The sequence below is a fragment of the Candida tropicalis genome (assembly GCF_000006335.3).
Source record: "Candida tropicalis MYA-3404 genomic scaffold supercont3.9, whole genome shotgun sequence".
Taxonomy (NCBI): Eukaryota; Fungi; Ascomycota; class Pichiomycetes; order Serinales; family Debaryomycetaceae; genus Candida; species Candida tropicalis.
Genome location: NW_003020061.1, coordinates 244,481 through 268,093, shown reverse-complemented (window position 1 = coordinate 268,093; position 23,613 = coordinate 244,481). Strand labels below are relative to the sequence as shown.

Below are 23,613 nucleotides of genomic sequence, written 5' to 3'. Positions count from 1 at the left end.
ATTTTAAACTTTTTTTTTTTTTTAATTTTCATTTGTTTGAATAACCCTCGTGTGCCGCATTACTTGATTTATAGTCAATCTCCACGAGATACCACATATTAGAACACTTGAAGGGGATAAAAAGTCGAAAACGTTGCCACACTACGACGGATGGATTTCACACAAAATTCAAGAGTCATAGAAGTTTTTTTTTCTTGACTGTTAATATTCTTACTTTAGACTAGACCTGAGTTGTAATGAGTCCTTGTGATTAATACACCCGGTGGATTCTCACAAGATCTATAAAACCAATTAATACCGGTAGAATATGGCATGTAGTTGAACCGTGTTTTTCAATAATAGATACTGGTGAAAAGCCAATTCTGATAACAATCTGCAGTATCTTGATCAAATCGTGTATGATGGATTAATGCTTGCCCTATAATTGTTGGTTAAGTCTATTGTCAGAAGACATGCAAGAAATACAATACAAAAAAAATTAACTTACGTACTATGAGAGCAAAACGTGGGTACATCAAATTTCTTTTTGGTTTTTGTGTTCTTATGGAACACACATTCATAATTTCTAATTTTTCTTGAACCTAATAAATATTAATGCATACCCTTTTTCCCATCTTCAAACATTTCCTTTCTATGTTTTTCTTTTTTTTTGGTTTTTTGATTTCTAGATACTTTTGATATTGATAATCAAAGTTAGTACTTTTATAGATAACAACTCATTGAGACACTAAACAATGGTCTTACCATCGCCACCAGTATTAAAAACAACAATTATTCAATTGAATAAAGAATTGGATCCTGAAGATAATAGTAACAATTACGAAATATTAACCAATGAGTATAACGCTGATAATGGTAACGGATCAACCGATTCCAGCAATCCACAAACAGTGCCAACTTCTCCAACATTCGAAGTGAATACTTCATTACCTAATAAGAAAAAGAGAAGAAGATCGACTGCAAATATTGATAGTGAGGAGTTGGCTAAACGCAAAAATGAAACAAAACAATTGCACTCAATAATTGAAAAAAGAAGAAGAATTAAAATAAATAGAGAATTTGAAGCTTTGAAATATCTTATACCTGCATGTCGTAGTTGTAACTCAACCACTTCATCACCTAATGGTTCTACACCTTCTTCAAGAAAAGCAAGTACTGGAAATGCTAGCAGTAGTAACAATGGTAATAAAATCGATGGGATGTATAAATTAACAATATTGAAATCATCAGTTGAATACATTTTGTATTTGCATCATGTTATCCAAAAACAACAAGAATTGATTGCAAACCCAAATAATGAAAACTTAAGGAAACTTAAAGATTTCGATATAGACTTTGCCAAGATTCCATTAAATGTCAATCAATATAGAAACATCGACAAAGAGTTTAATTTCAAAGACTTGTTGACTGATCTAGATGGAAAGAAGCAACAACAAAGCGATAATGAAGATACTAAGAAGTTGTATAAAGTAAATCAACATGAAAATGATCAAGTAGAAGAAGAACGAATGGAAAAAGAAGAAGAAGAAAGTGAAAGTGGTAGCAGTAGAGGATCCAGTGCTATGCCACAATCGTTACCACCTTCTGTATCTTCAAGTTTAAATCTTAAGAATAAATCACTGTTACCAACTCCTGATTTCACACCAGACATGGCACCAATATTGAATATATTAAACAAATATTCCACTACACAAGCAGCTGCAACTGCTGCTACAAATTCAAATAGAAAAAACTCATATCCTGTTTCTCCTCAAACAGTTGGTCTTAAATCACAAAACCCATCACCATTTACAGTGCCCATGAGATCATCTTTATCAAATAGTGTCTCCCCATCTATGAATGCAAATAGAAGTTATACTGCTGGCAATAATAACCCGAAATTTGCATTACCAGATCCTGCAGTAAATCCAAATTCTCAGTTGAATGAAAATGTACCTAGAAAGAAGTTCAATAGTGGTAGAATTCCTGAAGAAGATGAAGATATGCTTAATGAAAGTACATCAAAAATTAGAGAACAAGATGCTTCAAAGACATTATTGTCATTAAGAAAATCAAGCATTGACAATTTATTAAACTGATTTTGTGGTTGATTGTTTTACATTGATTCGTTATTTATTATTATTATATATACTGCTTGTTTTCTATTTGTTAATGTTTTTTTATATATAGAAATTAGTTTTTTTTTATTTAGTTTACTGAGTTGAATATTAACTTAGATTATTCAATGCAGAATACTATTATTTATTTTATTTACGTCAACAAATTTGTATCTCGTAAATATTCTATATACTCGTCAACTATGCTTGGCCAAGCAGCCATTTCATCATAATCTTTGAAATTCTCTGGATCAGGTAAGACAACTTCTTTTAAAAACAAATAAAACATTGACCAACTATCATGACTAATTGATTTTTTAGTAATATAATCTGGTTCTGTCAAGAATTTATACCATTGCTCAATTCTTTCATTAACTTTGTTTTCATATTCTTCATCTATTGGATTATTTTCTTTAATATATTGATTGATTATAACTGGGATTAGCAACTTCCAATACTCAGTGGAAATTTCAAAGTCTAATACTTTTTGATTTTCTAGTTCCAAAGAAAATTTGAATGCAAATTCGTACAACTTTTGAAATGTAGCTGGCTCTCCAGTAGTTACATCAGTATAATTCAGTTCTCCATTAATCAATGCCTTATGAAACTTTGTTAAAAATTGCTTCATAGAAGGAATATCTATGCAGTTATGTTGTTCCCATATTTGACAAAACTATCCCTCAAGAAGATCCCCATTCTTGGAGATTTTAACAAGTACGCCAATGTTAGAGATGACAAATCTTCTGGAGTAATATCCATATCTTCCAAATACCTCAATGTTCCATCAATGTCTATTTGATTATTATCCTCAGGATCCTTATAGTTGTCAAACACTGCATTTAATGCTGCTATATCTTTTGGATTAGTCTTATCAACGTTGACAGAACCAGCTGACGCTTTATTAGGATGTCTATTAAAATAAGCATCTACTGCTCTTGGTAAATCATATCTTGAAGATTCCAAGTATTTCTTTGCAGTTGCTGGTGCAACTCCTGTTAATTCACAGAATTGAGTTTGTAAACGTCCCTTGCTTGACTTGAACAATGTTAGTGTTTTGCTCTTTATGAACTCCATACGATCATCTTACTCCATTCAAAAAAGGGGGTACTTTGATAATCAAATAGAAAAACTCCCCAAAATTCTTTGCAACACATACCATGACTAGTAGTATAAAAAAGGAAGAAAAAAAAAACAAACAAACGATATATATATATATATGAATATATATACAACAAAAGAAAATGAATATAGAAGTTATTATTCACGTGTATTTCCTTGTCACGATGTGTTGTAATTTGATAGAACAAGAAAAAAAACAAGTGCTAATGAAGTTAACATTATTAGCCTGGCTCTACTCTCCACCCGTCGTGCACATTTTTTCTTTTTCGTTTTGCTCGACTGAAATTTGAATGATAGACACACAGCAGGTAGTGTATCAAGTGATAAAAAATTATACTGGTATGTACACTTTTTTCTATTGTTTATGTTTTTTAATTTTGATTTTACAACAACCAAACGTGTTGCCAATATTTGTTTTATTCTACAGCAGGACAACCTGATATCATGCAGGTTGATATTACAAAAGATCTAATATCATCCATCATACCTTTTCCAAATCTAGCTGACTTATCAAATAGTACTTCAGATTTTGATAATGATATCCAAATTTTGTTAGATTGGTTAGATCCACATATTCCTTCAACTTTTATCAAACGATCGGAAGATGGTACACCAGCAGCTCCTTTATTATCGAAATTCCCCGAGCCATTGCAAAGAGTAAAATCAGCTATACGGAGTTGTCTTAAAGAAGAAAAGAACCAATTACAATTTATCGATCTATATATCAATACCATCAATATTAAGTTGTTAGATTACTTCAGTACTTTGACAAATTTATCATTTCTTGAATATATCGATGTGATCAAGATCCTACTACATTATTATAACTCCCAATTTGAATATTTAAATGTTACAGATAATGTATTTAAAATTTTTAGCAGAAAATTGAGTTTTATTATATCATCAAATCTAGTAGAACGAACTACATTCAAATTAACCATGAAACAATTTTTTGAGGATTCATTGTTTATGAAAGCCACTTTAAGCAATCCAATGTCAACAAATGCATTGAATTTAATTGACGTGATTTCAACTTTGGTATCGATAAATATGTCTACCCTATTGAATGAAATTGTGATCAAACTTTCAGTAGAGAAGATTAAACAACATACATTGTCTTTGAGTACAAATGTTTGGGATAAACAAATCTTACTGTTGTTGAATAATTTTATTCAAGATGAAATATATCCAAATTTCTACATCGTCATAAGTTACACAACGTCATCTACACTAACGGATACGATGAATAATATCTATTTGTATGAGTTGGTGAAAATTGCTCATGATGAATTGGTATCTTTGAGAATAAAAGAAATATATGCCATGATTCTAGATTACCCTAATTCGGATATCGCATTACATGAGTTACATTATTGTCTCCTGAGAAATATGTTCAATCATCAAGACTATGGTATTTCAAATAATTTATTGTCATATATCACAGATCTTTCAGTGAACTCGCAGGCAATTCAAAGAACCAAATTAGTGGAGAGTTTTATTGACTACTGTAGCAAAAATTTATTACACGCAGGAGCAAATACAATTGATGTTATCACAACTTATACAAAAACAATCAGATCATTTTTGATTATTGATCCCAAGGGTGTTTTGCTAGATAAAGTCGTGAGACCCATTAGAAAATATTTGAAGACGCGTGAAGATATTATTATTAAATTGGTACGTGGGTTGTTGGACAATTCACCTGAGAATGAATTGATTGAATTGGCTCGAGAATTGCGAGCACCAAACAAGTACCGTTCTAAATCACATCATTCTAAAGATCTCTTGGAAGACTTACTTGACTTAAACTGGGTTCCTGACCCTGTAGACGCATTGCCGGATTTTAAAAATGGGAAAGTTAGTGATATTATCGAATCATTAATTTCGATATTTGATTCCAAAGAGATTTTTATTGATGAGTTTACCAGACTATTTGGTGAACAATTAATTAACTTGAAAGATTACGATGTTGAGGAAATCGAATTCAATTTGAATTTGTTAAAGGCTAGATTTGGAAAAAATAATTTCACAACGTTGGATATCATGATTCGTGATATTAAAGAAAGTCGACATTTGAAGGAATTATTGAATGTTAATGATGATGGTGTTTTCAATACTGCAGTTTTGTCTCATTTATATTGGACAACTGTGTTGGATAGTATTGATCCCGAGCAACATAATTTCAAAATACCCGATATCATTGAACACAAATTCCAAGAATTTAAGAAGAAATTTGCTGAAGAGAAACACGGGAGAACATTAAAATTTGTACCAAGTTTAGGAACAGTAAGATTAGAATTAGAGTTTAAAAATAACACCAAAGAATACAATGTGACCCCAGACAAAGCTGCTATTATTTCATTATTCAATGATGAGGAAAATGAGCTCTCAGTTAATCATATTTCACAAAAATTAAACATGTCTGAGTATATGGTATCTAAAGGTTTGTCTTACTGGGTTAAAGAAGGTGTGCTTTTAGAACTAACAAAAACTTTATTCATTGTCAACGACGACGACGACGATGGTGATGAAGGCGGTGGTATAGGGCAACCAGAAGTTGATACCGAATTACTGACTAATTTTACTCCGAGTGATAATAATCCTACAGCACAATCATCAGCTAAATTTTCAGAAGTAAGTGTGATTGAACCATATCTTCTTACAATGTTGCAAAATATAACACTGTTAAGTTTTCAAAGAATTAAAACGTTGCTTAACTTAATGGTTCCTAAAGATAAATTAAATCTTACAAAGATCACAGATAGCCTTCTTGAAGAATATCTTGATTCACTTGTTGAAGATTCTAAATTACATATACGTCATGGTAATTATAGTTTACATGAATAATAATAATAAAAAAATATAATACACAATTGCATTTTATATAACCTATTCCTTTTTATTTGATTTTGAAATTGCATTCAATTTTTCAGTATATTCTGGATTAGCTTGCCATTTTCTAGCAGCTTTAATTTCATCAGTTGCATATCCAGGAATTCTTAAACCCCAATTTCTTTCTAAATTCAATTGTACATCTCTAATATCAATCCTATCTAATTTTCTATGTTTAGCCAATCTTCCACTAAATTCAACAATATTACGAACAAAATCATCAGCTAAATCCAAGAAAAGATCTTCAACATCATTATCAATTGGAATTTTAACGTCTCCTTGATCAACAGATATATTATTAATCATTTCAGTCAATTTCCTCTTGGTTAATACTCTTCCATCGTTATCTGGAATATTACTTGGTGTGACTTTTGGATCAACTGCTGGTTGTTGCAGTTGTTGTTTATTAGAAGTAGTTGCTGTAGTAGTGGTTGTAGTGGTAGTGGTAGCGGTAGTGGTAGTGGTAGCGGTAGTGGCAGTTGTTGCTGCTGCTGGTGTCGTTGCTGTAGTTGAGGCAGAGGTTGGAGTTTGAGCCAACCCTGGACGATTCGATTTACTTGTACTTGCTGATTTTGTTGTGGTTGAAGTAGGTGTGGTAGTACCAGTAGGTGTTGCCGGAGTAGTAGTTGTAGTAGTAGCTGTTGCTGTTGATTTAGATGCTGAACTTAATGGAATATTACTTGTAGATTGAGATTTTTGTTTTGCCTTTGAAGTTGTAACCAGAACTGTTTGAGGTTTAGTATTTGGTTTGATTTCTTCAGCTTTAATTAAATTTGATTTATCAATATTTGGAGTAGATGTACTCGTTGAACCATTAACTGGAGTAGAATTTGCAGATAATCTACCTTGATCAATTAAAATATTTCTCATATGTAAAGCAGCAGTATGATATTTTTGCATTTGACTACGAATTTCACCAAGTTGTTTATCGATTTCTTCCTTCTTTTCCGGAGTAGTATTTTTTGAACTTTCCAATGTTTTAATTTTTTCAAGAAGTGCTTTTAATGTATTTCTCACATTATTATATTTCTCAAGTGTAACTTGTTGTTGTGGACGAACAGTTGGTCTTTGTGGAGTAGGTGATTGAATCGAAGAAGGAGTTGGTGAAGTCTTCTTTTCTGTTGTAGATGTGACTGGTGATGGTGAACTCACAGAAGGAACTTTTGATTGCGGTTGACTAGATGATTGCAGTTGAGGTTGTGATTGAACTTGAACAGGAGGCAGAGGTTGACTTGGAGTTTGTGATTGACTAACTAAAGGTTGTGGCAGATTTGTAACTGATGTTTGACTAGATTGTTGTATTTGACTAGAACTTTGGACTTCTCCAGATTGTTGTTTTTGCTGTTGTTGTTGAATAGGAGTAGGAGTTTTATCATCTCCACTATTTGTATTACTATTATTTGCCTTTGCTTGTTGCTGTTGTTGCTGTTGTTGCTGTTGTTGCTGTTGTTGCTGTTGTTGCTGTTGTTGCTGTTGTTGCTGTTGTTGATATTTCACCAATATTCTTTTAATCTTTTCAGCAGTTTCCAAATGTTTTCTCTTTTCATCATCTTTATCAGCAGTTTTAGCTAAATACATTTCTTCCTTTAATTTTTGTAATAATATCTTGACTTTTTGTGGGTTTAATTCAGCTTCTGGTGTTGGTGTAGAATGTCCACTTTTACCACCTAGACTTTGATTTTGTATAGCCGGTGATGGAACCGATCCAGATGGTGTTGATTGTGATTGTGATTGCGATGGTGGTACATTGGATGAAGATTGATCCATGGTGATGATGATGATAATCGGTATAATTGATGAATCTTACTTTTTAAATAGATGCTTATGTTTTGTTTGGGGGATTTATGTTTTCGGGGTCAATTCCTAAAAAGCAAAAAAAAAAAAAAATTCTCCCGAAGAATCAAAAATTTCGCATGTCGCATTACATGTCGTGAAATGTCGCCACTTTCAATATGACTGTATACAGTGTTTCTACTTTCAGTTCGTACCAAGTTCAAAGAAATTATTAATACTAGTGCGACAATTTAATTTATAGTAAGGGAGATTAATTGTTCATAGTAAATGGAGTCAAAATGTTCACACCAGCGGAAATAATACTTTCAAACTAGCTGACCTTTTTTGTTCATACCATATATCATACATTTTCAGTATGAACAAATAGAGGTTACGTAATATGAACATTTTTTGCGCACTAGTATCAAAAATATTGACCGCCTTAATATGAACTTTTCTTTGCAAATAGTGCGAATAATTTTGACTCACTGATCTGAAAATTATGCTCAAACTAGCGCGAAATAAAACTGCAACGACTGTATAATTTGTAATAAATGTCTATATTCTATAAATTGATAATCTTTTGAATAACTTCATAAACATCATCATCTATATCAGTTGATTGTCCAGGATTGGATAATTTAGCATCAATTAAAGAATCCAAGATCTTTCTCAAATGTTTAATTAAAACCCCATTTTTACACCATGTTCTAATAGGTAACCAATTATCAATAACTATACCATGACTCAATTGACCAGAGTTAACACCAGATAAATCATAACTAAAATCACCGCCAAATAATAAAACTGATAATGGATTCGTAGGAGTTATATCACGGATATAAAGTTTTGTAGTCAAATGAGATGATCTAAAAGCAATAAATGAATCCTTTGATAATGCAGAAGAAGATGAAGAAGATGAAGATTTTGGTAATTGTGGAGTTTTAAAATCAATCAATTGTCTCGCCTTTTCAACATCGATAGTTCCATCTTCATGACTAATTTTAGCAAGGACTTCATCATCAAGAACTGTGAAATCTGAGTTTTTATCGTTAAATAAAACAGATGATGGATGAATAAATACTCTAGAAGCAGGTAATGAATCGTCTTTTTGTTCAGTATTTTTAGTCCAGAATTTAATTTGTCTAGCATCAGGATCAATTTCAACAGAACCAGAACTTGATTTAAAATATTTAGGATCAGGATACTGAACTCTTGCTATTTGAGGATAGAACGAACCAGCAACTATTGCCCTAACTAATGACCAATTAGTACTATTCTTATTATCGGATTCTTGATATTTTCTTGGTACAAATCCCAATTCTGTCAATAAAGAAAGGTACTGTGATCTTGTAGATGTGATATCCTTGATTGTGGTATACGACAAGAAATTATCATTTAGAAATCTCTTTGATCGATCCTTATTCATATATGCATCATAGGCATTTGCCATACTTATAAAATCCCCTTGTCCATTACTAAAATTCCGTTGTATTTGTTTTAATTTATCTCTTTGTTCAAAACTATTAATAAATGGACTTCCTGTAGAACTAATAGCAGAAAGGGTCAAACAAATATCCAAACATCCAAAAATACATCCCATTATTAATAATTTAGCACTTTGTGGATCTGTTGGTAAATATGATATATAATTACCCAATTTAGTCAATTTATTATCTTGCAATGCTCCAATTTCGTGTAGTATTTGATTGGCTTTATTTAATGAGGATTTATCAGGGGCATCCAATCCACTAGATAAGAATTCATCAACATTAGAAATTCCCATTGATTTGACAATCAAATAAAGATTCTCCAATCTGGTACGTTTGATTTCAGGAATTGGTTGTGGTTTCATAGATTCAAAAGTATCTTTGGTATACAAATGATAACAAACACCAGCTGTTACTCTACCTGATCTACCTCTTCTTTGACGAACTTCAGCTTGTGAACACCAATCTTCTATCAATTTGGTGGTGTTCAACTTAGTATCAAAGAATAAATTCTTGGATTTACCAGTATCAATAACAGCCACACAATCAGGAATTGTGATAGAAGTTTCGGCAACATTAGTAGAAACAACAACTTTTCTCTTACCCTTTGGTGGGGTTTTGAAGATTAATTTTTGTTCAGCAGAAGTCAATCCTGAATGAAGTGGTAATGCCATAAAATTAGGATTTTCTTTGTTTATTTGTTTAATAGTTTGTGAAATTTCAAGTACACCAGGTAAGAAAATCAAGATTGATCCTAAATTTCCTTCTTGTGTAAGCTTTTTGTCAATATAATCTGCCAATTTAGCAATTAATTCATAATTGATATTTCCTGACTTGAAAAAATGTGAATCTGGCAGTGGAGTAACATATTCACCATCGGAATTCTGGATTTTATAATTCAAAGAAGACAAGATATTATCCAAATAGTAGTCTTCAATAGGGAAAGTTCTACCTTCGATGTGTAAAGGAGTCAATGGTTTGGAGAAGAAATTAACAAAAGTTTCAATACTAATAGTTGCTGAAAGTAAGACAATTTTTAATTTGGGGAAACCTTTCATCATTTTCTTTAACAAAATCAACAAGAAATCAGCATCAACTGAACGTTCATGAACTTCATCAATTAATATATAGCCAATGTTTTCTAATATACCATTGGTTTTAGATGATTGTAACATTCTTAATAAAACCCCAGTGGTGACAAATGTAATTCTAGTATTTTTGCCGGTTTTGTTTTCACCACGAATAATATAACCGGTTTCTTGACCTATGGAGTCAGTTCTTTCCTTGGATATTCTATCTGCCAAACTAATTGCTGAAAGCCTTCTTGGTTGGGTACATATGATCTTGGTTTTAAAATCACCTTTGGAATATAAATCATCCATAATGAATTGAACAACTTGAGTGGATTTACCTGAACCAGTTTCACCAGTGATTAATGTTACTTGATTCGAGTTGATAGCCGAAACCAATGCTTCTTTTTTAGCAAATGCTGGAAGTTTTTGTCTTTGAGTAATCATATCCTTGTATTCACTAGATGATGTTCTTGAAGTATATGATTGTTTCACGTTTTCAATATCTTTTGCAGTTATAAATGACACTTTATCAGAAGCTTTTCTTTTTGATTTAATATCAGAGTTTGATGTTACTATCTTGGTTTTGGAGACTTTTTCCTTTACTAATGGGCCTGGATTATTGATGATCTTATTAGCATTTTCATTTAACCAATCAATAATTGTATAAATCATACACTCACCAACATAGCTTTGCAAATAGTCCAATAATTGTCGAATCATTGAAAGTTTAATATAGTTCGCCAAACTATACCCAGATTTAGGTACAATCACTTGAATCCCGGGAAATTCATTAGGATAATTTTCACTTTTGAATATTTTCACTTCCAAGAACTCATGATTCAACTTCACAGTGGCGGTATTTTTTTCATATTTGATTGGAATTCCCGTTATTTCAAGTCCTTCAATTTCCTGATTCCAGATATCTTGACTATCGGGTTCATTGACAGTTTCAATTTTTGGACCCAATTGCTGAGTTAAATCAACACAAGTTTTATGTTCATCATTGTTGTTCTTCTTATAAACTTCAAGGATTTCATCTTCATCAAATCCTGATTGGGACATTCTTTTCAATGCATATTCAAATTCTAAGTTTGATGAAATTTTCAATTGCATTTTAGAGTCTTTATCTGATTTACTAAACATTGGAGGTAAATCATCTTCAGGAATATGAAACAATAACCATTCTAAACAATCAGAAAATTTTGAACAATAATTAAATGATTCTTTAATATGAGGTTCTCTAAATCCAAGTGATAATAAATTATTCAAAACTATAGTTGAATTTGAATTTTTTAATAAATCATGATCTGTATTCACCCAATCAATATGATTTCTAATGGAATGCTCAATTGAAGTTCTCACTTCTGAAGGAATATCAACAAATGGAGCATTTTCCCATACTTTTCTTGGGAATTTTCTTGTAGTTTCTGATTCCAATACTATTGATCTTTTACTAACTGGTTTATCTTTATTTATAGTAGTATTATTACCCAAACTAATTGTAGGTTTTTTAACTTTCATTTCATTTTGTTGTTTAATTAATCTTTCCTTTTCTTTCTTTTCTTCTAATTCTTTCTGTTGCATATAAACCATGAATGGATTCACATTAAATAATCTATCATGTAATTCCTTATTATCTTTCAATAATTTAACTCTATCATCTTCCAATTGAGTCCAATAATCACGAAAAATCACAGGTAATAACATTTTCATATTTTTAATATAATTAATTCTATGTAATACAAAAGTAGCAACCATATGTCTTGCTTCATTTGTAGTTTCTTTTGGTTCATAATTTCCTTTTAATTTAATACTTATCAATTCTTTAGTTTTAGGATTCTCCCAATTTAAAGTAACAATTCCAATAAAGCCAGATGAACCTTTTTTAATCATATCATATTGACATCTACCCCATTTTTGTTTTTGACAATGTTCATTAAGTAAAGTAACTGGTAATTTCCCAGTCCATCCAAAATTATCACCAATTGCTAATCCTCTTTGTGGTTTAGCTGGTGTTGTTGTTGTAGATTGATCTGATGAGGTATCTTTATTCTTCTTTTTGTTTTTGGTTGGTGGTTCTGGAGTAGAGTCTTTTTTAGATTTACCTTTACCTCCTCCTCCTCCTCCTCCTGATATTGGTTCGGGAGTTGATTTGGAAGATTTCCCCTTTTTGGCCATTTTTATCCAGAAGTCGTTGTGTGATAGGATTATAATGGTTATAGTGGTTTCTAGATTTAGATTTTCATGTATTTTCTTTTTTTTTTTTTTTCAAGTCGTGTTAAATCACCAATCTTAATTGATGTTTTTTTTTTACAACAACTTTGCAGCAACACTTTAATAAATATAAATTACAAATGCATTAAACTAAATAAATTACTGTCTGATGAACTAAAGAGTAAATGAAATCAATCATCTATATATAAATATGCTAGAGAGTATAATCACCTTTTTAAACCATTTCCGTTAAAAACAATTAATTAATAAGAAAACACTCCAACTCCAACATGTCAAATTTATAAACAATCCAATTAAAACCACGGCCCAATGAAACATCGGGGGTTCAACAAATCTCTGGAATAGTAAGTTAATACTAATCAAACAAAATATCAAACTTGTAAGGATACCCAAGATTATAATAACAATAATGCCTACGTTATCCTTGACCAAAAATTTATATTCCATATCTTGTAAGATTGATATAAAAATACCCAATTGAATACCAGAAAGGAAAATTGAAACCAAATTAAGCGAAAAATAAACATACGACAAAGTTCTGTCATAATTATACTCATAAGTTCTCTTGTAGTCGTTTCTTTGTAGGTATGGAATCGGATCTTCATTTATTGAATCGTAAGTAGAATCGTAGTTTTGAGTAGTGTGGTATAGAGAAAGGAGTTTGGTATATGGATCCAACGGAACTTCATCTTCATCAACAAAAAACGGATTTTCATAGATTCTTTTGGCAGCATGATGTGGAGTTGGAGAATGGGACAGGGGTTCGTTAAATAATCTTTGTTTTAAATCGTATAAACGGTCAAATAATGATGGAAAAATTGAATCTGGATGACGAGATGCTGGTGCTGGAGAATGACGTTGGTGCTTCTTGAGATTTTTGATATACAAGTTTTCATCTTGATTAATTAATCCATTCAAAGATAAACTGATCTGATCAATTTGTTCATCTTCTTCTGTTAATGGTTCTTCTTCGATAGCATTATCATCAAATAAGCTGCTACTCCCCATGGAATTTTGTGGTTGGTGGAATGAAGATCTCTTTTTATTAGTTGGGACAGCAGCACTAATTGAAAGAGATTGGATGGATTGTTTGTGTCTAAGAATATTGTCTGATTTTTGTTTTATAATTTCAACTTCCTGGGTCACTTGTTGATTATTCTTTTCAATATTTTCAAAATTCTTCAACAAATTCAAGTTTAACAAGTTTGAATAATGATTGTTGATTAAATCACCTTGAGGGATAATATTATGGTAGCAGGATAATTGATATTGATAGAAATTCAAACCTTTGAATAATGTCAAACTATTATTATTAAGAATTGTTTGTATTTTCTTGGGAAGTTTACGGATGTTGCCAACTTGATTTTTGACAATACCACCATTGGATAAATCAATTTCTGTAACTAAATCATATTCAAAATTGCATAAATTGATATCATTTGAATAAATGGCCAAATGAGCATGAGGGAAAACATCAAATAGTAAATAATCTTTTTCATGTTTAGGAAATGATAAATCATTGACAAACTCTAAGTTGTCAGTGGTCATAATATCACTATCTAAAGTAATCAAATAATCCTTGTCTATATCATCAGGTCCATAGCAACTTGCCTTATGGGAAGATTCGACGTCATCTTCATCTTCTTGTTCAAGAGTGTATCTAGCTCTTTTACAAAATAATTTTAAAGTTGGCTTCAAGTCATTTGAAACGATATAATCAACAGTCTTTTTGGTTAATAAGTTTGGATGGGTAGTGGTGAAAAATTCAGACAACTGATTCTTGTAAACCTCATTATCACGATCATTCAAATGATCCATTAAAGCTTGAATAACATGATTGGACAAGATACAGTAGGCATATTTTCTTAACCCACCAACTGGAGCAACAATGATTGACGCGTCAGTATCGTTATGACTAACTATATATGCTGGTTCATCCAGAAGGTAATCTCTGGTTAAATAAGTACAACTCATAATATTATCATTGAGATTTTTCAATTGAAAATACAAGTTGAAATTGATCATTAGTTCGTTAATTGAGTCTTGATTGGCAAGACAATGTAATTGGAAATTCTTCTTCAACAAAAGGTTCAAATCAAAACAAGCCTCGGGAGTTGTGGGACATGGTTGGTTATTGAGACATTGCTGAGTAGATGAATAGTTTGGAGGAGTACCAGGAGAAGAATTAGAAGGTAGAATTGAGTTTGAATAATCTGAATTTGATATTACAGTAGATGATATACTAAATAGGGAATTACTTCTTTTCAAATGAACAGATCTTGACTTTGATTCATATTTGATTACATTGATTAGGTTGGTTAATTTCAAAGTCAAGTCATTTAAATTAACATTTAAATTATCCAAAAAATAGTTTTTCAAAGTAATGATGAATTTATTTGCTTGTTGTTTATTTTGATAATATTTCAAAAACTTTTTAAAGATTTTCTTGATGGCAATCTTCTGTATAATGATAAATTTGGACAAGTTCTTGATATCTATAGATAATTCGATGCATTGATAGAATAAATCATCCAAATGGATGACCAAAGTCTGTTGTAGTTGTTCATAGTCGATGGTGTGTTGTGGTTGTGATTGTTTTTGTAGTTGTTGATGTTTTTTAATTAGCTGATTAAATTGATTTTGTAAATGGTCAAATTTCCTAGTTAATTCACCAAATTTTGTTTTAATAAATAGATTTATATAATCGAAATTTTCAATGAATGCTGAATGTAGTTGAGATAAATCAGATGAATTTGATTGTGTGATATTTCTAATTTGATATTTGAGTCCATTATAATCTAGATTATAACTTTTCCATTCTGGTATTGATAGCTGATGGAAATTATCCCCAAACTTCATGGATGGGTGTATATGTTGTTGTTGTTGTTATGAATGAGTGAAATATAACTAAAGAAATAAATAAATTGTCAAAATCTATAATAATAAAAACATCAAAAAGAATTACAGGTAGATATAAATTAATTAATTGAGGGTTATCTATCAATCTTTTTATATTTAAATTTTTTTTTTCTTTTTTCTTTTGTCTCTCGTTCTAATTTCTGTGGATTGTCTTCTGCCCTTCCTTTCTCTTCTTCTCTTATTGTTTTCATTGTGTCGCAATTGTATTTCATTGCATTATCTAAGAGAACGACAAAGTTTATTGGAAATTAAATTATCAAACACAAAATTACTTCAAATTTTTTTTTTCATTTTAATTTTAATTAGTCGTGTACATTGGTATAAATAAAATCAGATAATAGAATTGAATAACAGGAGAAGGAGAAGGAGGAGTTAAACTACCGCCAATTGATTTCCATTCTATTATACATAATATTATTATTATTATCAGAGATTATTACAATCAACACTCATTGCTTCGCCCCCCCCCCACACACAGATAACTGATCATTTATCATTTTTATTTTCTTCTTCTTGTTCTTCTTTGCTGTATGTCTTGCCCCCTTCCCAACTGCATGCAAAAATCTGAAAAAGATGAAATTGTTGTCAAGTGCACGCCACATACACATAATTCCAGATGATATTAATCATCATGAGTTTAAAAAAAAAGGTCACACTAACACTTTCCCATTTAAGAATTACACAATACTTGCCATATGCAATTGGTTCCCAATTTTCATACACGAACATGGCTTAAAACAATACCATGTCGGTACTTTTAACTTTCTCTCAAGTATTGAATCTAATTCAAACATTGACGACATTTTTACTTCTTCTGCTTTCTTTCTTTATTGTTACTTGTTTTTTAAACAAACAAATAACCCTTGTTTTTTCTTTTTCTATTATAATCAAAGAAACACAAAAAATTATGAAACAATAGAGATAACCAATATCAGGAGTAAAATGTTTGGTTTAATAATACTGGTAATATATACCACCCACGTGTCTCTAATTAATGTCTAATTACCTGTTAATACCATTCAACTTAAGGAAACGTGTCACACGAGTAGTACAACTAATCCAGCAAATATTGATCTCTCAAGATTCAAAAAAGAAAAGGTATCGATAACCACTTTTATATAATTGAATTAATTATACACTTTGAACAAGAAATGTCAATGTTGAAAATTTCTTGGTCCAAGACAAGAAGCTTATCTTGAGTTTTTATCGAATATTAATTTATTTGTTACATAAAAAATTCACTACCATCTCTAACTTCGATTCCCAATATTAATCTATTATTTTTGCGTTACTTTAAAAGATTAAACACTAAAATCAAATATTCAATTATTTGCTCCAACTTTCTTGTCTAGTAAATAACAACAGTATTGTTATTATTATTATTATTATTGTCCCAGATCAACAAATAATTAATAACCGAGGTCTTGTCTATATCACTCCATTAATACTACTGGTCTATAATTAGAATTGACACGTTGACCAACTCATGGTTTGAATAATAGACGTTATCACTCAAAAATAAATACCTACAAGTATACCGCCAAAAAAGACAACCAAATTTGTTGGATCTGATGAATATGTTTAAAAAATTATAATATTCACAAACGGTAATAAATAAACTGTTGTTATTATGATCCTCCACTCTTCAATTAGGGATTTATTATTTCCTCAGAATAGCAATCCCTTTAGAGATATATCAAGTAAACTATAATTCTATGGTCAAAAAGCTTTTCTCCTTTATTATTGGTTGCAATGTTTGTTTATTACTACAAAGAAAATAAAAACACGCGATCTAAACAATCATCATGTTCCAAGGATAACTTTATCATTCTTGACTTCCAAAATTTTTAAAACAATTCCCACTGGTTATTAGCCATTTGATATTCATGCAACTTGGTTTTTATTTTTAATTCTCGGGGTAGTGTACCCAGATCAATAAATCTAAAAATGTCGTAGAAGATAGTCCAAATTTTAATTCATCACATTAAATTTTAGTAGAGCCCTATGCTGAATCATTCTTTAGCTTTATATAAGAATTCACGGGCTTAGGGAAAGGGGATCATCTTAACACCAGAGTCAAATTAAGAACGGTAATAAGAACGTTTATAATGGTTTACCATGATGATATCCTTCTAAACGCGTTAAATACTCCCCCGTATAATTCAAAACTAATTCTCTAAACCCTACGCCTGTATTAAAAGACTAGAAAAGTTCAACCACAACAAACATTACCAGTAAATACATAAACTTTATTCAAGGGTAACTTCACTCGTAACCTATCCTTTTTTATAATACTTCAAAAGCGTAGTAAGCCACCTTTTTTATTCACCAATTAATAATAGCAAATAAAAAAAAGAAGGTTTAAATGAATATAAAAAAGAAATTCTTGACATTACTTGTTAGGAATAATCGATCATTTTGATTAGTTGTTGATATTATTTTATGAACTTTAATCCTTATTGAACCTTAAATTGATTCAACTCATCACGACTTATAAAAAAACAACTTAAAAAGCCTTGAAATTGGTGGATACAGAACTTTTTTCCTTCTGTTTCATTCTTCTGCCCCCACTTGCAGCTTAATTCAAATTATTGATTCATATTGTTGTAGATCTCAGATTTAAATTTTCCTCTTTCCTGCAAGTAAAGCCCAACAAGACCATGTACGTTACATAAGATGTACAGACAATGAAAAAAAAAAAAAATTTTTTCATACATGGTTAAATCTGAATATTAATTAATCGTTTTTACATGTCACACGATACTATGTATTAATTATTGCACAAATGTCTTATTCCTCAACTGGCGGTTATAGCGTTCAATGTTAAAAAATAAGGTTAAATTTGGTTGAGAAAATCAATCAATTCTCGTCTTAAATATCCAAGATTATAATAACTACTATTACTCCTGAGTATACAAAACAAAATAAATCGCCGATCCGGATAATTTAAATATGTCAATATAAATCGTATATTAATCCGCTTGGTTTTCAATTTTATTTATACCTCGACGAAGGACCCAAGTGGATAACGATATATCCACTAAATAAAGCTATCTTTTTTTTTGGTTTTACATAATTTCACTGTTCGTAATTTGATATTTGAAAATGTAACAGGTTCAATATGTCGATTTTTCTCGATACTAGTTAATTCACCTACTCCAAGGGCATAAATACTGAAAACCTCAGCTCATGATACACACTCTTGCTCTTCATTTGATTGTTATTACCAATTTTTTTCATAAAATCAATGCAACCTTACTTTGATTCAATCCAATAATTTATTAAAGCTGTCAGACTTTGTAAAAAAAAAGTCGTGTGCTTTCACAAAAGTTTGCAGTATTTTATTTTTTTTTTCTATCTTGTGCTACAAAATTAAGATACGGTCAACTGGTAATTACACAAACAGTTGATAATCACCCTCGTTTAAAGAAACGACCAGTAGCAAGCCTCTCACGCACGACATAATGCTAGATATGTCTGCATATCTATGCTGCATTGATTTTATGACGCTGTGAAATACCGTATCTGTCTCTGAATCATATAGATGCATTCTGTACGCGATGAGTAATTGGTAAGCATAACTAAAACTTTATTTCGGTTCACATCTCTAGGCCCTGTCGGATTTTAACCCATCAATATTATAATATTGTATGAATTTTGCAATAAAATAAATGTAGATAAAAAATAACATTACCATATCACATAACTCTGATTCAAGATTTATAAACACAACATATATATGGAATATACGAACCTATCAACTACACAGGAAAACAGCAAGTTATAATAATAAAACATTTAATACATAAAATCAAACACAGGGAAAAGGAAGACTTAGATGAAATTTAACAACAAGTTAATCAAAAATGTCCAGGTTAATACTTGGATAGTTGAACCAGCTTGAGAATAAGTTAAGTCAATTGTTTCATTGTTAAGACTTGTTGAATCATCATCTGAATTTCCAGTACTACTACTACTACTCTTAGTAGCCTCACCAGTTGAAGTTGTTCCAACTGTACCAACACCAATATCATTATCTTGGGAAGTATCGATAGTAGCACTACCACCTCCAATAACACCAATAACACCACCACCACCACCACCTAAATTTAAAGTTCTAATTGTTGAGGAATATTTTGATGTGGAACCTTGTCCTGTACCGGTGACCTTACTATTACTAGAACTTAAAGTCAGTGTATACAATGGTCCAATTGATTGGGTACTAAATGATTCATAGTATGCAACACGAACTTCTTTGTTTTCAGCTTTAGAAATACTGACACAATTTACATCAGCAACAACGGGATTGGATTGGTAAATAGCAATAAATGTAAATAAAATAGTCAACAACATGATGATTATTGATTCAAAAACTTTATATGAAAATTGAAATTGAAAAGTAAATTCCTACCCCTATTTATACTTGAATTATTTGGACCCCACTAGCACTTAATCAATCTAGTATCTTTCTTTTGTACTTACATAATTTATAAGTAACCAACTGAGAGATGATTATATAAGCGGCTATTCCAAGCTTCTATCCCAGTTTTCACAACTAGTCAATTTTGAACGGTAAACAATGTATCAATACGCCATATTGGCAAAGATACGTTTGAATGAACTATTGTAATTATGCTTGAAATGGATTTACACACAAATAACCGACAAGATTAAAACATTACCTACAATAATAATTTTATACTCAATTGATTGCACTAAATCTTTGTGTGTCTTACTTATCATTATTCAATATAAAGGCTGTTCAACACTTCAAATGATTTTGAAAACAAAACAGTATATAACTTTGATTAATATATTAATTCGTAGGCTCAATACTAACATGAAACCTCGTACTTCAATATTAAATTCTTGGAAGGCTGAAATTTGTCTAATAATGTGTTAATGTATGTTGATTATTGATTGATACAATGTAGCAACTCTTGTATCATAAGTCGTGTATAACTCATATTATAATTCCCCCCTCCCTTCTACAAAGAATGTAGATACCAAAGACGACTATTTCAATTTATTGTTCAATGGATTTATATATGTATAAAAGAAGTGGACTAGGTTGTTATTGGAAGATATAATTCTCTTTTCAAACATCTTGTCGTATTGTAGTACCAACGGGATTGTAAATTATCGTGATATTGAGACGAAAACAGAAGCAATTGAAACCAATTGCAATGGAAGAACGACTTTCTCAAATTAGAAAAACATTTTCCATTTGAAGCTAATAATAGATTTGAAATTGCAAAGTTATACAGAAGAATAAATGTAGGTAGGCAAAATTACCAGTTAGACCAATCAAGAAAAATAATAACAATTGAAACCAGCAACCATTAGTTTGCGGTTTCGTCATGAATATGATTAATAGCTCTTTTATGTAAATTCTAAGCAGAAGTATTCAAAGTTATTAGAATATTGAATATTATTATTAATTCATGTGAAACTGAGTTAGCCACATGCACAAACTAGCCACATGTAATCGAAAAGATATAATCATTGATAATGTAAGGGTTTTCAAAATTCAGGTTCAATATTTTCTTGACTGATATTCCTAATTAAGTTAATATCTCCTGGAAACATAGAACAATTCCTAAAAAATACAAAAAAGAAAAACAATTCATATACGAATTCATTTAATTGACCAATAAAAAAAAAAAACGTTTATCACCCATTACTATATGAAATATTAATGACCATTAAAATATTCACGTGTGTAAAAATTGATTGATATTGTTGCCATTTTGCACATTAACTATATTTCAATTGCTATCATCATGGTTAATTATTAACTATAGTGAATGATCTAATTGTGATAGCATTTGGAAACTACTCGAGGTTTACAGTAATATAGATTAAATATTCAAAAAACACGTATAATAAAACTATTAAATAGACATATAGTGTACAACTCGTTTCAAAAAGATTGTATCAAGCACCATGATATTCGTCACACCATTAATGAACCTATAAGAACAAACAATCAAACGTAAACCTAGATCTAATCATCTTTCGTGGAAGTCCTGGTTGATCTTGTTCTTGTGGATGACCTAGTTGAACTTCTTCTAGTTGATGTTCTAGTAGACGACCTGGTAGAACTTGTAGCAGTCAGCGTGTACAAAGGACCAATTGATGAGCTATTAAACCTTTCATAATATAAAACATTTGATGGATTATGTTCAGCCACAGCAATACTGATACAATCACTAAAGTCAGTAATATTTGGTTTTGAAACACAATACGTCTCATCTTCAAGCATCCATTCATCATCCCAACATCTAAGTATCAAGTCATTATGTTTATTCCAAGTCTTGAACTCTTCCATGGTAATATTAAACATTTCACAAATTTCCTCACATGTAATATAATCTTGTTCAAGAGTATAATAATCACAGAAATATTGTGGATACTCAAAAACACAATATGGATAGGCTCCACATTCACTATAATCCGGTTTAGTGACACAAACATGATCTCCTTCAGTAAAGTAACTGCAATACTGAGCATTCAGTAAGCCACCTCTATTCCAATTATAATCCACGAGTTGACTAACAGTCAAGTTGTATTCATCAGCAATTTCAGAACAAGTTGAATCATTATTCCAAGAAATAGTTTCACACAAATCAGATAATGGTAAATCTCCACAATTTTCATATTCAGATTCATATGTTGAACTAGGTCTAAAACTAGAGGTAGTTATTGTAGTTCTTGATGATGTCAGAGTTATTAATGGACCAACAGTTTCAGAATTGAAATTTTCAAAATATGAGACATAAACTTGATTATCTTCGGCTTCAGCAATACTCACGCAATCACTAAAGTCGGTGATATTTGGTTTCGAAACACAATATTGTTCGTCTTCAAGCATCCATTCTGGATCCCAGCATCTAAGTGGTAAGTCATTATGTTTGTTCCAGGTCTTGAACTCTTCCATAGTAATGTTGTACATTTCACAAATTTCTTGACAAGTGACATAATCTCGATCAAGTGTATAGTACTCACAGAAGTATTCAGGATATTCAAATGTACAAGCAGGATAAGCACCACAATCACTAAAATCTGGATCAGTTATACACACTTCATCACCCTCAGTGAACATACTGCAGTAATATAAATCCAGATAATTACCACGCGTCAACCAATTATAGGAAACCAATTGACTGAGAGTCAAATTATATTCTGCAATAAATTCAAAACATGTATCATTATAACTCCAAATAACTGTGTCACAGAAGTCAGATAATGGTAAAGCACCACAGTTTTCATAATCACCAGTATATGTTGAACTAGGACTTGAAGTAGATGTGGTTCTTGTTGATCTAGAAGAGGACAGTGTATACAATGGTCCAATAGTTGAGGATTCAAGTTCTTCATAATATGAAACATAAACTTGATTGTCTTCAGCTTCAGCAATACTCACACAATCACTAAAATCGGAAATATTAGGTTTTGAAACACAATATTGTTCGTCTTCAAGCATCCATTCTGGATCCCAACATCTTAAACTTAAAGCATTATGTCTATTCCATTCTTTGAATTCTTCCATTGTTATATCATACATGTGGCAAATTTCTTCACAAGTAATATAATCAGCATCTAATGTATATGTGTCACAGAAATATTCAGGGTATTTAAAAACACAAAATGGATAAGTTCCACATTCAGTATAATTAGGTTTACTAACACAAACATGATCACCTTCAGTGAAGAAGCTGCAAAACTCTGAATTTGTATAAGAATAATCATCATTATTCCAATTATAATCAACAAGTTCACTAGTTGTTAAATTATATCTACGGGTAATACTAGAACAAGTATAATTCTTTTTCCAAGTAATTGTCTCACAAAAATCTGATAATGGCAATACCCCGCAATTTTCATAATCTGCAGCAGCAGATATTTGGTAAGTTAAAAATAAAGATATTAAAGTTGAAATCATTTGTTGTTGATTAAATTTATAATTAAGGTGTGAAAAAATATTTTTGAAATTTCTAGTAGGAAATGAATTGA

The 23,613-nt window shown here is 30.8% G+C and overlaps 10 protein-coding genes across 10 annotated transcripts; 3 read left to right on the top strand and 7 right to left on the bottom strand. All coding sequences in view use genetic code 12, as the record gives it.

Annotated features, from left to right (window-relative positions):
* Positions 1–734: 734 nt before the first annotated feature.
* TRY6 (Try6p) lies at positions 735–2,078 on the top strand (the record flags this gene model as incomplete). The annotated part of the gene is made up of 1 exon (XM_002551341.1): positions 735–2,078. The coding sequence occupies one exon, from the start codon at positions 735–737 to the stop codon at positions 2,076–2,078; it is 1,344 nt and encodes a 447-aa protein (XP_002551387.1).
* Positions 2,079–2,250: 172 nt separating this feature from the next.
* CTRG_05684 (DCN1-like protein) lies at positions 2,251–2,724 on the bottom strand (the record flags this gene model as incomplete). The annotated part of the gene is made up of 1 exon (XM_002551340.1): positions 2,251–2,724. The coding sequence occupies one exon, from the start codon at positions 2,722–2,724 to the stop codon at positions 2,251–2,253; it is 474 nt and encodes a 157-aa protein (XP_002551386.1).
* An 11-nt stretch (positions 2,725–2,735) lies between these two features.
* CTRG_05683 (uncharacterized protein) lies at positions 2,736–3,170 on the bottom strand (the record flags this gene model as incomplete). The annotated part of the gene is made up of 1 exon (XM_002551339.1): positions 2,736–3,170. The coding sequence occupies one exon, from the start codon at positions 3,168–3,170 to the stop codon at positions 2,736–2,738; it is 435 nt and encodes a 144-aa protein (XP_002551385.1).
* A 489-nt stretch (positions 3,171–3,659) lies between these two features.
* Positions 3,660–6,062, top strand: CTRG_05682 (anaphase promoting complex subunit 2; the record flags this gene model as incomplete). The annotated part of the gene is made up of 1 exon (XM_002551338.1): positions 3,660–6,062. The coding sequence occupies one exon, from the start codon at positions 3,660–3,662 to the stop codon at positions 6,060–6,062; it is 2,403 nt and encodes an 800-aa protein (XP_002551384.1).
* A 42-nt stretch (positions 6,063–6,104) lies between these two features.
* CTRG_05681 (uncharacterized protein) lies at positions 6,105–7,874 on the bottom strand (the record flags this gene model as incomplete). Its single annotated transcript, XM_002551337.1, has 1 exon — positions 6,105–7,874. The coding sequence occupies one exon, from the start codon at positions 7,872–7,874 to the stop codon at positions 6,105–6,107; it is 1,770 nt and encodes a 589-aa protein (XP_002551383.1).
* A 571-nt stretch (positions 7,875–8,445) lies between these two features.
* Positions 8,446–12,621, bottom strand: CTRG_05680 (putative helicase; the record flags this gene model as incomplete). Its single annotated transcript, XM_002551336.1, has 1 exon — positions 8,446–12,621. The coding sequence occupies one exon, from the start codon at positions 12,619–12,621 to the stop codon at positions 8,446–8,448; it is 4,176 nt and encodes a 1,391-aa protein (XP_002551382.1).
* Positions 12,622–12,906: 285 nt separating this feature from the next.
* Positions 12,907–15,537, bottom strand: CTRG_05679 (uncharacterized protein; the record flags this gene model as incomplete). Its single annotated transcript, XM_002551335.1, has 1 exon — positions 12,907–15,537. The coding sequence occupies one exon, from the start codon at positions 15,535–15,537 to the stop codon at positions 12,907–12,909; it is 2,631 nt and encodes an 876-aa protein (XP_002551381.1).
* A 633-nt stretch (positions 15,538–16,170) lies between these two features.
* Positions 16,171–16,599, top strand: CTRG_05678 (uncharacterized protein; the record flags this gene model as incomplete). The annotated part of the gene is made up of 1 exon (XM_002551334.1): positions 16,171–16,599. The coding sequence occupies one exon, from the start codon at positions 16,171–16,173 to the stop codon at positions 16,597–16,599; it is 429 nt and encodes a 142-aa protein (XP_002551380.1).
* A 2,832-nt stretch (positions 16,600–19,431) lies between these two features.
* On the bottom strand, positions 19,432–19,950 carry CTRG_05677 (uncharacterized protein; the record flags this gene model as incomplete). Its single annotated transcript, XM_002551333.1, has 1 exon — positions 19,432–19,950. One exon carries the CDS (start codon positions 19,948–19,950, stop codon positions 19,432–19,434), a length of 519 nt encoding a protein of 172 aa, XP_002551379.1.
* A 1,654-nt stretch (positions 19,951–21,604) lies between these two features.
* Positions 21,605–23,542, bottom strand: CTRG_05676 (uncharacterized protein; the record flags this gene model as incomplete). Its single annotated transcript, XM_002551332.1, has 1 exon — positions 21,605–23,542. The coding sequence occupies one exon, from the start codon at positions 23,540–23,542 to the stop codon at positions 21,605–21,607; it is 1,938 nt and encodes a 645-aa protein (XP_002551378.1).
* Positions 23,543–23,613: the final 71 nt, after the last annotated feature.